General features: G+C 33.6%; 1 protein-coding gene across 1 annotated transcript; it reads right to left on the bottom strand.

Annotated features, from left to right (window-relative positions):
* Positions 1-11,265: 11,265 nt before the first annotated feature.
* Positions 11,266-15,922, bottom strand: Bub3 (mitotic checkpoint protein Bub3). The gene is made up of 5 exons (XM_085188832.1): positions 15,573-15,922; positions 15,202-15,426; positions 14,719-14,989; positions 13,207-13,339; positions 11,266-13,006 (listed from the first exon to the last, which is right to left on the bottom strand). The coding sequence occupies exons 1-5, from the start codon at positions 15,783-15,785 to the stop codon at positions 12,850-12,852; spliced, it is 999 nt and encodes a 332-aa protein (XP_085044958.1). The 5' UTR covers positions 15,786-15,922; the 3' UTR covers positions 11,266-12,849.
* Between the last annotated feature and the right edge of the window lie 228 nt (positions 15,923-16,150).

The following is a 16,150-nucleotide window of genomic DNA, read 5'->3' on the forward strand; positions in this document are numbered from 1 at the left end:
AATAGAATACGAAGAGAGAGCTTAGTGATAAAAAACTCTATTCCCCATGCACCGCCCAATTTTCTGTGACTGTGTGTGATTTTTATACTTTTTCTAAATAATTATGTTATTAAAATTATAACAAAATCAGAACAAAACACTCGGAACACAGTCGGGAACTCAAACTAGTTTTCAAAACACATAACTCACATTTAAATTGAATCAATTTCCTACTTGCAACGAGGGCAAACGATTCGCACGCGATTTATTAATTTCGCGTGCTATTAGCGTGTAATAGTGCACTCCGCCGTAATGGTCGGCGCATTTGTTTCTGAGCACCTCTGGGACCTCTAGGGATGGTCGGTTGTGTATTCCATTTGTAAGGTTGATAGAAAACTACATGTATTATTCTCAATATCATATTTGATTTTAAATACAAATAAGGAGTCATATGTTTAATGCTTTTGAACGTACTATATTTTGGGGACTGTCTTACTATAAATTAATTATCACCGAAACAAATATTTTTCAATCAAATATAGGTACGATCAATTTTATATTTATCAATTTTAAAGTAAATTATGTACAAACAGTGCTCTCTCCCCTACTAGCCTCTTTTCATATATTCATCGAAGTAATTTTTAAAGATGAGACTCCAGCCCATTGTTTAACTTTCACAAAACAAAACAAAAATACTTTTAAATATGAACTTGTGCATTTCTATTCATGTATATGCTTAATTTCCACATGTTAAAACTTCTTATATTATGTCTTTTATGCTGTCGTCCGCAATGGGACAACGTCTGCGATCTGTGAACGCTATGTTCGATATATATTCGGTGGGATAATACAGGCTGATTGGTAGATAGATAGATAAACTGATGCAGGTGATAGAGGAGGCAATTTCCAATGTCTTGGAATTTTACCACTTCCGAGATGTTGGATATTAAAATAAATATCTTAATACCATATGTGCGCAATCAAATGCTCGATCACATTATTTCGCATGTTTTTCCACTGACTTTTGAGTTTCTTGTATTCTCTCATGTATTATGCCTCATTTAATAATATTATAACATGAAACCGCCTAAAAGATGTACTTTTTTGTTTATTGGGAGATAAATTTAAACACGTAAAAAAATTGACACATACTGTAATTTTCAATTGCTGTTCTCAAAATTTTCTTGTTCCTTCAATTTTAAAAATATCTTCTCATTGGGCTATTTCGAATAACATGAAATAAATGTAATTCTAACCATATTTTTTAAAGATATAAAGTGATTTCACCTTCAAATCAATGAGAATTTAATTTTCATGGTATACTACAAGAATATATAAGAAACCTAATATTTAAGTAATATTCATATAGATTTGCTTATTATCTTGATATCTAATTCTTTTCTACCTCTTACTTTATTTCTAAAATACTTTTAGTTTATCATACGCCCGTCATCAAATTCTGTTGTAAGTTTTAACTAAAGAAAGATTACTTTTAGGCTAAGTACGTAGTATTAATGAACTAATCAATCAATTCAACAAGTACATATAGTCTGTGTTCTGTTCTGTTTTAAGTGCTCAACTGGCACGTTCTGAACACGTCCGAACATGCCAGTTGAGCACTTATCACTTTGCCAATGTCACGTTGCATGGAGAACACACGAAGGAGATTGTACGATAAAAATGAGATTCAGTTAAAACACTGTGTACGCCTATAAGCAGATCTCTACGGCACGGCTAAAAGTTCATAACATTTTAATTTGAACAATAAATCGCGTGACAATTTACTTATAACAAAAGTACAACAAGCCTCCCCGAGATAGTGCCGCCATTAATCACAAACAATATTTCGAGTCTTATAAATTAACCACAGATTATATAGTGGGACATTCATAAAGGTTCGTGTGGTGTAAATTGCACATCCCTACTGGTACTCGAAGACACTGAGCAATAACATCCTCTGGCGACCGCGCGATATTTAACAATACTTCAGCCGGCGTGCCTCCTGAAAACTACCAAATGGGACTCTAAAAACATATAAATAAGAACTAATCTCGTTAATAATACAATATTGAAGATTACAATACAAAATTATATAAAATAGACTGGATTTTGAGTCTTTCCACTAAAGAAATAGCTTTGTGTCCAAAGGCAAGTATATCCATGCCGGCACCAACGGTCTACAGCCCGCTGTGAAAATGACCCTATTTGATTTATACATACAAACGCCTCTCGGTATTAATTCACTCGCAATTTGTCATTCGATGTGAGAAAGTGGTATATTGTTCGTCTTCAGCGGGAAATAATAACGTAAGTGTATTATTTTGAAACCACCCATACAGCGATTTATTTGTATGGGACAATAATTCAAATTGTAAACTGTGGTATGCATTTTATTAAAGCAAATGCTATTGAAAGTGGATGTATGTAGAATTGAATTAATTATAATATTTGTAGAGGATTCTAGTATAGTAATTATTTTATATATTATTTTAATAAGCAAGCAATTTAAAGCAGTCTGAAGCTCTAACAAAGGACAGAAAAAAAGGGCATAAAGCATTACGCTCATTTATCAACACTGTTAAATATTAAATAGTTGTCAGTGATGTACCTTTTTCGTTTTCGCATCACCTAAAACATCGTCTTTGGCAGAGGAAGCCAGCACCGCTCTTTATTTTTCCATATAGTAGTAGAAAAATTGCATTAAAAAACGAAGCTTCCCTAAGGCCATCGTGGCATAACGGCAGTGTCTGACTGTAAACGCGACAATTCGGGGTTCGAATACCATTGGCAGGAATGAATTATTTTCATTTCCCCGTTCTAGTAACAAGACTAAGCGCGACGTTGAGTTCCGCCATTTAACGCGTTATTGAAAGGAGTCGCGTAACACTAGGTTCTTTCTGCCTGCCTGATACAGTATGAAGCTAAAAAAGACATGTTCCATTAATAAATAAATAAATAATAATTTATACAAATGAATACATAGCTTACACACAAGCAATATTTGACACGCGCCCAAGTGTGAGAGTCGCAAAAGCTCGCCCCGGCCACACTTAATGCGTTTCGTGTTCATTAATATTTTACGTTTAACGCGGACGGCCTCTAATGAGTATATTAATAACTCGACATCGATTTTATAGTTATACGCAACACATCATTTTTTATCTTAACCTATCGCCCATAGGGTACGGTATGGAGAGGCTGTTGAAATATCACTCTTTATTAATTTAATTCGAAGGGAAACTATTAAAAACTTTTATTTTCATGTTATGATTCCATTGGTCTAGACTTATAAATTATTTACCAGAGGGCAATCGTGGCGCAGGGACACAAGCATGTGAAGCAAACAAACAACACCAACAAATCCACAACATGTCACAATGGTGACGGATGGGTATTCGATGCCCACTCGAAGAAATTTAATACTTAATATTTAAATTTCTTTGCTCTTTCTTCTTTCTAGTTCCAAGATAAAGCGCGGCGTTGAGTTCCGCTACTCAACACGCAATGCTCCCGGAATCCGACAGAAAGTGGGGAACGGTGTTTCTTAATACTAGGTACAATCTAACCCGCAGGGCAGGCAGAGGGGCTGCCTTGAGCGATTCAGCGTGAAGCTGATTTATTTATTTTTTAATATCCTATACATATAGATAATGTAACACGTATATTAAATGTAACTACATATTATGTACTCGTATATATAAAACATAGATTGTAGAGGCTAAGTAATATTTCCAATATATTATAAGTGATCATTAAAAATGCACTTACAGACCACGGGAAAGCCAGACGAGTGCTGATTCGACAAATTTGTTCTGTTTCAACGATTCGACGCTCCACTTCGCCGCGATTCCCAGGCGAGATGACTAGGCTTGTAGTGTGGATATATTGAAATAGATGTGTGGGACTTGTGTACATTTAAACTTAAATAATAATTAAATTAACTTAATAACTATTAATTAGATGTTTTTACAACATTTTTTATTATTATAAGGCCTACTACCAATTAATAGAATTAAGAAATTAAAACAAAAAAAAAATAATTTCGATTGCACAATCAATTACAGATTCAATAACAATTTTCAAATTCCTTAAAAAACAACATGGCTCAGACATAAAAGTTATCTAATGTTTATCTTTTTTACCCAGCTGTGCTGCACAAAGAGTATTAAGAGGTAGTGTGTTTATTAATATTACAAATCTTGTCACTTCTTTTTTGCTAAACCGGACTTTCTTCAGTCTAATCAAATCACTGAAATAAATATTAAGATTTTTTTCAAAATAAATATTGACTACAGTTTAATTTGAACCTAAAGGCCATACTTGGTCGGTATCCTGTCGGTATTATGTCTAATTTTCTTATCATATACATTAATTACATTTTTATTTACATATACCATTAATACGTATCATAAAAAAATAAAAATTAATGTAATTTTTAAACAATATCCCACGTTTTCAAGCAACACACAGTCTCTAGCCACACTCGATTATGAGCAATTGTTATTTTTGTAGTAGACGAACACCACGCGCTGTAGTGGAATAATTCATAAGCACAATAACATTTAACTACTCGAAACGTATCGAGGGCTTCTTAATACGCGCCCACGCGGACCCATTCATGTGGTAGAAATATGAATGTATGTTTGTATGTATGTACAATCTACTAAATGTTTCTTCCGTGTTGTCTAATTGAATGGGAAAATATTATTTGATTAGAAAATGTGTAGAATATTTTTATATAGCTATATACGTTTCATATTTTCTTTAGAAGAACCTTAATAGCCATGACAGCCTCCCCTCCGCTTACTGATTGGAACTGAATTTCACAATTGAGGAACGAAGTGTTTTAATTTAGTTAATAGTGTTTTAATTTATAGACAATAACTTTCACTAGTTGGAGTTATTCTTCTTATAACGTAGTGTTCTTGAAATGTCGTTCCCCACCTACAGCCCAATTTCCGATACATTACCTGTTGAGTGGCAGAATTCAATGCGGCATTTGTCTTCTTGCCATACTGATGAAATGAAAATAATTAATTCTCCAGATTCCACGGCCTCATTACATATAAAATATAAAAAAATAGTATATATTTTTTTAAATACCATGCTATAAAACCATATCGAGGACTGTTATCCTTATTTATACCATAAGATATAGCGTGAAACTGTTATTTAGTATATCATTATTAACTAATAATGATATTTTACAGTAAAATAGTGGATGCCTATTTAGTACCGAAACGTGAATAAAAATACATAAGCGTAAATGCGTTTTTTAATAACCAGGCGATACCATTACGATAACATCGAAACGAAGTTTCTTATCCTTTTAAATAAGTATATAAAATAATAGTACTACTTAGCCGTAATAAGTTGTAATTGGCTTTAAATAAGAAGTGATCGGGATCGTAACAGCTCGGTTTATTAATTTTAGGATGCGCAAGATGCAAGCGCGATGCGGGACTTTCATTTTCGTATCGTAATTTCTTCTATTTTAGAAAAAACACCTACGTAGAGCTTATCCCTTAAGATAATTCGGTCGAGCTTCGAGAAAAGAGTACCAATGATGCTAGAGGAAGGTCACATAAAGAACCCCAGCAGACCTATGAAGTCGTACATGGAAAGATTGATGACAGTGGATTAGGCGAAAGAGGTATTAGGCGCTCTATTCTCTCTGGCTACCCCAAGCAAGGGATAAAACATAAAGCTAACAACTTCTTTATAAAATGAATATTTTTAAAATAAAAATACCTTTACACGAACACAAATGTCCAAAGCTAGCAGTACATTTTAAGCGTTGCATAAATTTCAATGGGTAAGTTAAAAGCTCTGATACATCAAGAGTATCTGGAAGTCTAGTTTAAAAACGAATAAAAGTAATTTCTGTTTTAATCACGGACCATATCGTTACGATAAGCGCGAATCTTGCTATCACCTGTAGGGTTGTTCATGTAAAAAGGACAATAAAATTCCTCCCTATATTGATAAAAATCTAATATAATCATAAAATATTATATTTACAGAAAAATAAAAAATATTATTATAATTTTATATATTACCTATGTATAGAGTTTAGTGCTTTAAATATAAATATTCTATTTATCACTTACTTATTTTTTCTATTCTGTTGATAGTTGATATTATTTAACTCTGCACTTTAGAGATGTCCGGGAAATAAACGTTTGTCACTAAATATGTTTATTCACTTATTCGTCTTTTAAAAAATCGTAAATATTTTTTCTTTGTAATTTGTTTATACGTATTAGATAATATTTCCTGTTTGTACTAACTTATTTTATTATTTTTATTTATTCATATAAAATCTTTATATTTGTCAATTAGTCTCTAAGTTTGACATCGAATATCTCATAATGTTTTCCAATTTATTATACATTTTGATATAATTCGCAACAACGATCGCAACCCTACCTTATCAATGTAAATGACCCCCTTCAATAGAATCGAGATAAGCAGTGTTTCTACGTCTATTTATTTAATGACTATCAATTAAGAAGTAGCGTCTGGAGCAGTTTTCATATGTTACAGTCACATCGACAATGTATGGTCGTTTAAGATAGTTAATATGGCTGAGCAAAAAGTGATAATTACCCAATATTTTATAATTACCGCCATATTGTCGCTTGCAATCTACAAGACATTTTCTTTTAAATGTCTTAGACTCAATCATGATTAGGTCGCACATCTGTCTCTACTACTAAAGTATACCTACTTAATGCGAAATCCATCGATTTATACTAACTGCTAAAGTCAATTTATAAGGTTTTCAAGGTTACACGTTGAAAAAACTTTTAGTTGTAATATTTATTAAGCATAAAAAGGGTAGCAAGATCAGGAATAGAGACTACCTAGTGATCATAATATTCTTCACTTAAATATTCTTCATATTGGATAACATTAATTACTTAACGTCATGCGGTATCTTGCATATCACAAGGGGAACAAAGGGAACTAATTGCTATATATGACACTTTATTCGAAACTTTTCGCCTAATTTTCGAGACATTACGTGTTGAGTGGAAGAGCTCAACACCGCTGTATGTCTTGTTAGAGCGTAAAAATGTAAATAATTCATTTCGCCGAGTGAGAGTCACCCACAACCGTACCCCAAATCGTGTAAAGTCTCCAGTACATATTTCCTTAAACACGACTACCATCTTATATTAGATTAAACTTAAATAAAAATATATAGCTTGATCATTTTAAATACATAACATAATACGAGTTAGAAAGAGATGGCAGCACTGTCTTATTACCATATAAGTATCCGGATTTGCAAAGCACACCCACGCACAGTGAACTACGTATACCGTACCGTATTAAAATTATAAAGTATTAATATTTGTTATCGTTGTGGCTAATGAGGCTTGGTCGTGCAATGAAAAATATTTGCTCTTATCACCAAATTTCTAATAATGTGATACGAAGATATATTAGGTATTTATAATGCGCAAACTTTTCAAATTAAAGGTAAAATTTATGTAAATGATATGTATGAATGTATCACATCAAGTAGGTACACTCTTAATTCTGGTACAGTATATATCGAATGGAATGCTCAATAATATTATATAGAGTATAAACTAACTATTGTACATTTGACGTGCATATGTGCACGCCATACATTTTTTCAGCCTTGAAATAAATGAAATATATACTTAAATAAAAAACACGCTTTCCTCCACCAAGTGCTATAATAGAATGTGCTCGGTATTATGAATTACATGAGCCTAAACATGAATGGTTTACCAATATCAGGTCCTGGCTGCGTCACACCAGCTAGTTGATATCAAAATATTGTATTATCACCTACACTACGTATAACTTCCAAGTTTTATGAGAATACTATTATTACAAGTAGTTTAAATTTAGATTCTTAGATTTTATTACATAGTTGGTTACAACAAAAACGTATTAAAATATCCTTGGAATAAATTTAAAAATATTTTTATTTAATGTCCGAAACTGTCATTTCAAAAAATATATAAATATTGAGTTGACAGTCGTTCGCGCTCAGGCCAGGCCCGGGCCGGTATGACCTCACTCGGATTAAATGGAAAGACAAACAAATCTCATGTACCGTAAGGTTCTCTCTCGCGCTTCGCCGCGACCGCGCCCGATACCTGTCACTTATTGGGTTATCCTTATGAAAATTAAGATATTTTATGCGTTCGCCTCAACTGTTTAAGCTTTTATATATTTTTAACCGATTTCAAAAACGGAGGAGGTTCTATATTCGTCGTCTGTTTTTTTTAAATCGAGGGACACTTAATTTCTCCGTCATTTGAGAACCGATTTAATTTTTTTTTATCTTTAAGATTTATTTGCAGCATGTTGCAGGCAGAGAAGAGGAAGGGAACCTAGTGTATAGTATACATCACTTTATTCTCTACTAATTCCCAATACACAACTGATACGTCTACCATGTTCCCTCAGCTTCTCCCTTCTCTCTTTCCATCCATCCATCTGTCATTTTAAATTCGGCACCTAAGAACGCAAAATGTCTATTCAAGGAAAGTTTACAGATGTAAATTTCGCCGAATGCCAAATCGGTATCGGTTTCATTTATGGCATAATAAAAAATAGAATTATCCGTTAGTTTCGAATAACTTCGATTATGTATAGAATATAAAATTTTGATCATGAATATAGAAGTACTCTTATACTTCTATATTGAAAAAATTATGTGTTTCTAGTAACGTAAGTTCGAGTGTGTCGGCTCTAATTTAAATTGCTCATTTAGACTCCGCTACGGCTACGGAGCGTCATAACATCTCTCTTCTTTACTAATTGGCAATAACTTAAACATTCACGATCATTTTGGATTCGCTGCCCAACATCGTAAAATGTCTTACCAGTCTATAATGCAACATTTGCCCGAATTAACTTTAAAAGTTCACGCTTCACTTTATCCATAGCGGATTAGGCCAGAGAGAACAGACCGTCCGACCGATACGTCTTTCCCTCGTCCACTATCATCTACCTCTTCATACATGCCTTCCTGTCTTTTTACGTGGCAAGGTGCCCCAGAATCATTGAAACTGAGTTCTCGAAGCTTATTAAAACTTTGAAATGTTTCGCCATTGAAATGTAAACATTCTGTGTCTAATTAAGATCGAAGTGAATTCACTCTTCTTTTCATTCAAAAGTCTGGGCAATTCACTCTAAATGAACTTGATAGCAGTCAATATAGCATTGACGTGAGACAATCTCTATCGACAATTCTTACTTTTACAGCGCCTAGTATTTAAATTAAGCAAATCTTCTAAACGAGGATTTTATTATTTTATTATTATTATTTTAATTATTAATTCAAGCTAATTAACTTCTCCTTTGTTAGGTACAAATAAATTATGATTTCTTGTATGTATAGTTAAACATCCCTCACTACGTATCCTGCCAATTTCAGTCGCGCGCCCATAGAATATTATTCGTGTCATGTGATGCAATTCAACGCCACACTTAAGTCTTACTAGGGCTGGGAAATAAAAAAACATATATCACTTTTATAAAATACAAAATGAAAAATATATTTTCTTCTGTATCCCGCACATAGCAGGGTAGGCAGAGTGAACCATGTGTTAAAATACTCTGTTCCTTTTTAAGACACTTTCTTTTAGCACTTTCCGCCAAATTCTGGAGGTATTGTGTTGAAAGGCGTCGCGCCAGCCGTCTCGTTTACAATCACTTGTGCTGCGCCTCGACCGGCCTCAACTATTTTATATTTGTCAAAAATCAAATAATTTCATTTTTCTAAGTAAATATCGAACTCACAACCAGATAGTATAAATCCGCGTGCAAAAGATTGTTATACTACTCTATACAAATACTATAAGGTAATAAATAAGACGTAACACCGGTATAAGCAAATGAACAGTAGCGGTTCCTTCTCCGCCTACTAACACAATACTTCATTTTACGACTCTAGTCGTCTTCAAGCAATTCTGACCGAAAAGGGATTTTCATTACTTTCAGCCTGTTCGTACCTATCATATAACTAGGCTAGTCTAGACTTAAATTATGATGCATTCTACTACCTATCAATACCAATAAATTGACATTTATGAGTACGCGGAAAATACTAATACTTAAATGAGAATTATTGGTTAAAATCCCACGTGGTTAAATAATTTTAAAAAACGGAAACCCTTCTACGATTACTTTGTTTTGCGTCTGGCCGTCGGTCAGGCCAAAAGATATTCGATATTCATTTTAAGTCGACACCTTCACGCGATCTCGAGACAAATGGTCTCGAAAAGATATCGAAATTTATTTAGCTTAACCTTTTACCCCGCACTTCTCAACTGACAATTATACGATTAGCCAATCTCAATTAGAACACTCATAAGCCCTAGCTAGGTATATAAAATTAAACAAAATTACTTCCTTACGCTTTATAACTAACAAACTCAATTACCACAAGAGAACGTATAGCAAATACAGTAAATAGTAACGATTCTTAGAAAGCCTTAGACTTTAGGTGGTCTCAAACAAATATTGTTTGCCAATTTAGTTCGACCCGAGCTTAATAGCCGGCAAAATTAAAACACCTAGGACATGTTATAAAATATTCCTTATTTCTATTATAATAAGGAATAATAGCAAGACTGGTAATTTTGATGGAACTTCAGCTCTTTTTAATAGAATGTTTGGTTCGCAAGATGTGTTAATTAGAAAATGCGAACGTTTTAATGTTCATATATGGTTTGCAAATTTCGTTTTACTAGCTTTTAACGTGTTATTCTGGCTTAGACTCTGTACAGACACACGCAGTCACTAGCACAAATCTGCGGCTTCGCCCGCACGGTCAATTGGAAATAAGTAAGTTATGACACATAACACTCTTTAACAAATTCTAAAGTTACATCGAAACGATTAACGTCATGTATAGAGAATGATCATTGTAGGTAATTTCAAACGGAAACGGAGTGTCTTAACACTAGGCAGAGGGAGGGAGGCACCCTGCTGTGTGTGGGATACAGCGTGAAGCTGTGCTTTCTACCTAATAATCAAAACATTTTCATTTAAACTAACTAACTTAAAGAAGGCATGAATTTCAATCAATACTGATATGCACAAGATATAACACAGGCGCATCTCTATAAAGCGTCGGTCTGTTACATATCTTATAAGTGTCTTTGGGCTTGGACTCTTCTGACTGGGTCTCGTCTAGTCAGAAACGTAGTTATAACGTTTGATGCTTATAAAAAAGCATCTTGTTCTTTATATTTTTTTATTTTATTTACCTAAGAAAAAATAAAAAATCAATAAAACTTAAGCATTTATTTCAAATATCCATATCAGTTACTTACAGCTACAATTCATTTCAATCATCAAAATGGCTTTATAGTGATTATTTCTTGATTTCATACAAACAATAATCACTTTCGTTAAATGTTTTATTAGTCACCTTCTACTACCTATATAAGTAAAGTATATTATTTTGTATTACTTTTATTATCAATTTACTTTTTAATTTACAAAAAATAACAAACCTATCAAAAGAATGCATGAATTTCAATCAATACTGATATCCACTACCCGTCAAAAGTTTGAGACCACTAATAAAAACTTCAAAATGAAGTTATCCGACAGAGAACCAATGCTATCGACATAGCCCAAAGGATTAGCAGGCTGAAGTGGCAATGGGCTGGTCGCATTTGCCGCATAATCGATGATCGTTGGGGTAAGCGCGTTCTAGAGTGGAGACCACGCCTCGGCAAGCGTAATTTAGGACCTCCTCGAGCTAGATGGGGTGACGATATTCGCAATTCGGGCAACGGCTGGATGCGAAGAGCTGAAGATCGAGCTCATGGCGTGCCATTGAATAGGCCTATGTCCAGCAGTGGACGAGGACAGGCTGATGATGATGATGATGAATAAAAACTTTTACTATCAATAAATATTTTACAAAATATTGGTGATAGAAAGTAATCTGCAAACCTGTATATTCTATTGTTCATAAAGATTGCCTAAAAGCTTATTTTTTTATATTTTTTTAGCTAAGGAAAAGGCAATAAACAAGCATTGTATCCAAACTTCAATGTAAGGCGGAAGAGGTAGCCCGACAAATCGATTTTAAAAAGTTTATTACCGCACTAGCCGACCTGGGCGGCTTCGCCCGCTTGAACTATACGAATATTTATTAAATATGTTTATGAAATTATTTTCAGTTTAGAGGGTGAATTGTAATAAAACATGAAACACATGTTCAAAGAAATATTCTTAAGTCTAAATTTTAAAATTTTATAAAAGTCGGTGCTGAAAATCCATACAAACTTTCAACTCCTATTTCATCCCTTTAGATTGGTACAACAAAAATCTGTTTAAACTTTCTTGTGTGTTTTGTTAAAATGTTGTGTGTAACATAAAAATAAACCCAGTTTTACATAAAGTTTTAAATATGTTGGGGTTTTATTTGTTTTTTCATATTTTTTCATTGATCAACCCGAGGCTGCTTTGGGTTTGCTTCAAGCTAACAAAGAGGATAATAAGAGTATTCTTATCAGCGGCGTATGCGCCAGTATCCTCAGCTCCATTAGGCGAACAGGAACGACTTTACAGGGGATGAAAAAAATAATAATATATGGTGAACGGATGGGTCGGAACTGCGGGAAGCGGTTACGAGGGAATGCTAGGTCAGTATGATGATAAGAGAACAAATGAGGCTCGAAAGCTTATATTGGAAATATTTAAGGAAAAGATTTTTTTTGTGGCAAAAATCGTGTTTATGTTAAGTAAGTAAGAAAGTATACTTTTTCATTGTGTTCTCAAACTTTTGACCAGTAGTGTACATCACTATTAAACAAGATATAACACAGACACATCACTATAAAGCCATTAAGTATTCACTCATTTGGGTTTAGTTTCTTGGTCTGTCACATATCTTATGTATATAGTGTCTTCAGGCTTGGGCTCTTCTGACTGGGTCTCGTCTAGTTGGGAACACGCTATGGCTAGGGCTGAACCATCATGGGAGAAACTTAGCGATGATACCGCTGTATTGTACCTGTAAAAGAACAATTATTAATATATGATTTTTTTAGCATAATTATTATTTTATCAGAGAGGAAATAAAAATATTAAGTATTTCATTCCCCCTAGTGAGAATCGAACCCACAACCTGTTGCGTTTACAGTCGCGTATGCTTGTACCCCTGTGCCACAAGTGGCCCAGTTTTTTTTTATTAATTTAAAACATAATTCATACCTATGGAACTGACAAAGCCGCTTCTTATTGAAACCATCCCATATATTGACATAACCGTCAGATCCTCCCGTGGCAAAAGTGTTGTACATTGAGTGGAAACTTATTGCATTCACTGGGTAAATTTTTTCTAGGCCTGAAAAATTTATTAAATAATTTTATTTCACTATTTTTTTCGTATTTCGTGTCATATATAAAGTCAAAGATTGTTATGTAGATTTAAATGTAGGTACTTATTTGCTTTGTTAAATAATAAAGTGAATTCAAGTGGGTAAGTTGAAATTATTTATGACAAGTTTAGTTCGTGTCAGGCTACCTAGCCAATACAATACTAATTAAGAATTCACTTTATTTACGTTATATATATAATACTAGTGGACCCGGACGCGGCTAAGCCTGCTTGAACTATAAGAATATTTTCGCGTCGGTCATACTAAAACTATGCCGCTCGAAGGCTAGGTCATTTCGAATTTATTAGAATGTAATTTATTGACTATTTTATTTATTTTCCTAAGGATGAATATCAAAATGTCGCGGTAACGGTTGCGTAGCGATGCGACTGTTGTTATTAACATGGCAGAATAAATTGCATGTCAAATTAGAAAGTACTTTAAAATATATTAGTATTTATGTGTAATGTAATGTTATATAGCCTATAGCACTTCTGAAGAATGCAGCATTCATACAAAACAAAAACAAAGTAAATCGGACCAGTAGATCCAGAGATCTTAGCGTTCAAACAAACAAACAAACAAACAAACTCTTCCGCTTTATTATATTATAGAAGTATAGATTTAGAAAAAATCTTTAAATAGCCAATATCTAAAAAACTATAAAAATTGCTCATCAGCAATAGCCTCCTGCAAATATTTTGCAGCCATATATTTTGATTTATGTATTGATCAACCAGTCACTCTGTTTAGTATCTCACTGTAATCCATTATGAGAAAGTGTCTGACTGTAAACTGTGTGATGGTTGCAAGTTCAATTACCACACACACAGGAAAACGGGTGCTCCTGGCTTAGAATAGGATCACTCTGGCAGTGACGGTGTCGTAAGAGGCGACTTAAGTACGTGTGGGAGAGTCACTTCGCCAGCGATGGTAACATGCATGGGCAAACTCGACCGGGTCATTACTCACTCCCAGCATTTAAAACCAGTGGTAAGTAGTGGCCATATGCCACTATGTTTCGCATAAGGTAATGCCGGGCTCTGGAGCCCAACCCTCACCACTCCCTGGAATATTATAGAGGCACTTAGTAGTGACCAACCGAAGATTCGGTTTCGGCCAAAATCGTCAGTTTGGCCATAGTTTCGGTTTCGGCCAAAATACGGCCGCACCTTCGGCCAAACCGAAACTAAGTCCTTGTTAGGTGTCAGTCTGCTAATTATTGTGATACATGAGTTGTAAAATCAGTTTATTCATTTACCCTCTATGGACAAGGCAAAGTGCAGCAAGTTCTGATCAAAATGTATATCTTGCAATAAAGCAAGGAAATTAAAAAAAAACATACCACCATCTTTGATCCTATGACATTTGAAAGCATATTTCTTTTTCTGCACCTCTGGGTTGCTATCCAAATATTCTACGGCCACTCTACCCTCTATTGAACTTAGGACATAACCTTGCTTGTTAGGAAACACTCTGATACATCTTGTTTGATACTTGAGTGACGATTCTCTTCTTTGATTGACATGGCCCATATTACGTACATCCCATACAAATATTTTACGTCCTGATGTGCCTACTACAAACTTTTCGCCTACTATGCTCATTGTATAAACCTGAAATAGTTAGTTAACATTATATAAATAGAAAATAATAATTGTCTACTTATACATATAGAATATTCCTTCAAAAAATATATTTCATACAAAAATTTACATATGACCATAACAAAGAAAAATATACTAAAAGTTATTACTATGAATTATTTCATTAAAATAAAAAGAATACAACCAAACAAACTCTTTAGCTTTATAATAATTAAACATACCCTTTCATTTCCTTGATTATAAGTACCAACACAATTAGGCACTCTACTGTCCCACATTTTCACAGTACCATCCCAACTGCCAGTCAATACAGCATTAACTTCGTTCGCAAATTCTACACATCTTATCGCACCTTTGTGTTCACCCAAAATAGTTTCACTGTTAGCATTTAAGTCAAACATCTTAAGTGTTTGGTCCAGGCCACCGCTATATGAATGGACGGCATCCTGTAAAAATTATGGTATACTTTTTATTAAATGAACAAAAGTGATAGCTTTTCCAATAAATTATTTACTCTATGTAATATTTTTTTTGGAACAATGAGTAGATAATTTTTAAGAGGTTATAAACATTTAGATATAAACAAACTTACTCTAAAGCAAACGTCAAGTACAGGAAGTTCATGATTGTATTTGTATCTTTCAATATTAGCCGTCACATCATACAATCTCACAGAACAATCCCATGAAGAAACTAATAGAAATTGATTTGATTTTGGTGCGAACTTTACACTAGATATAGCGTCCTCTGGAAGACTTTTTAATTTGAATTCAGTACGGGACTCCGCCACCCGCGTTACAGTCATTGTGGAAGCAATTTTGTTGGTTATTTACAAACTAACACAAAATGAAAAGGATCACTATTTGAAAATATACTTGCAAACTATTATTTATGTCAAAAGAGCGGGGCTACTACAGATAAAAATAAAAAGAAAGGTTAACTCCATAGGTAAGAAATGAACACTGCTTTTTCTTACAATAACTAATAATTAATATTTTTTATGACCACGTATTATAAGGACATAGTACCTATGTATTGTTTGTATTTTGTAAAACAATAAATATTTATTATAAAATTTTACGTAGTTAATATTTTCAATTACATGTTGGACTATGTTTTAATTTTAAAATTATAGCCTATATTCATATTTTATAATACTCCATAGGTAAG

This window comes from Heliconius melpomene, chromosome 7 (genome assembly GCF_056956725.1).
Source record: "Heliconius melpomene rosina isolate 202511_hmr_F chromosome 7, ASM5695672v1, whole genome shotgun sequence".
In the NCBI taxonomy this organism is placed as follows: domain Eukaryota; kingdom Metazoa; phylum Arthropoda; class Insecta; order Lepidoptera; family Nymphalidae; genus Heliconius; species Heliconius melpomene.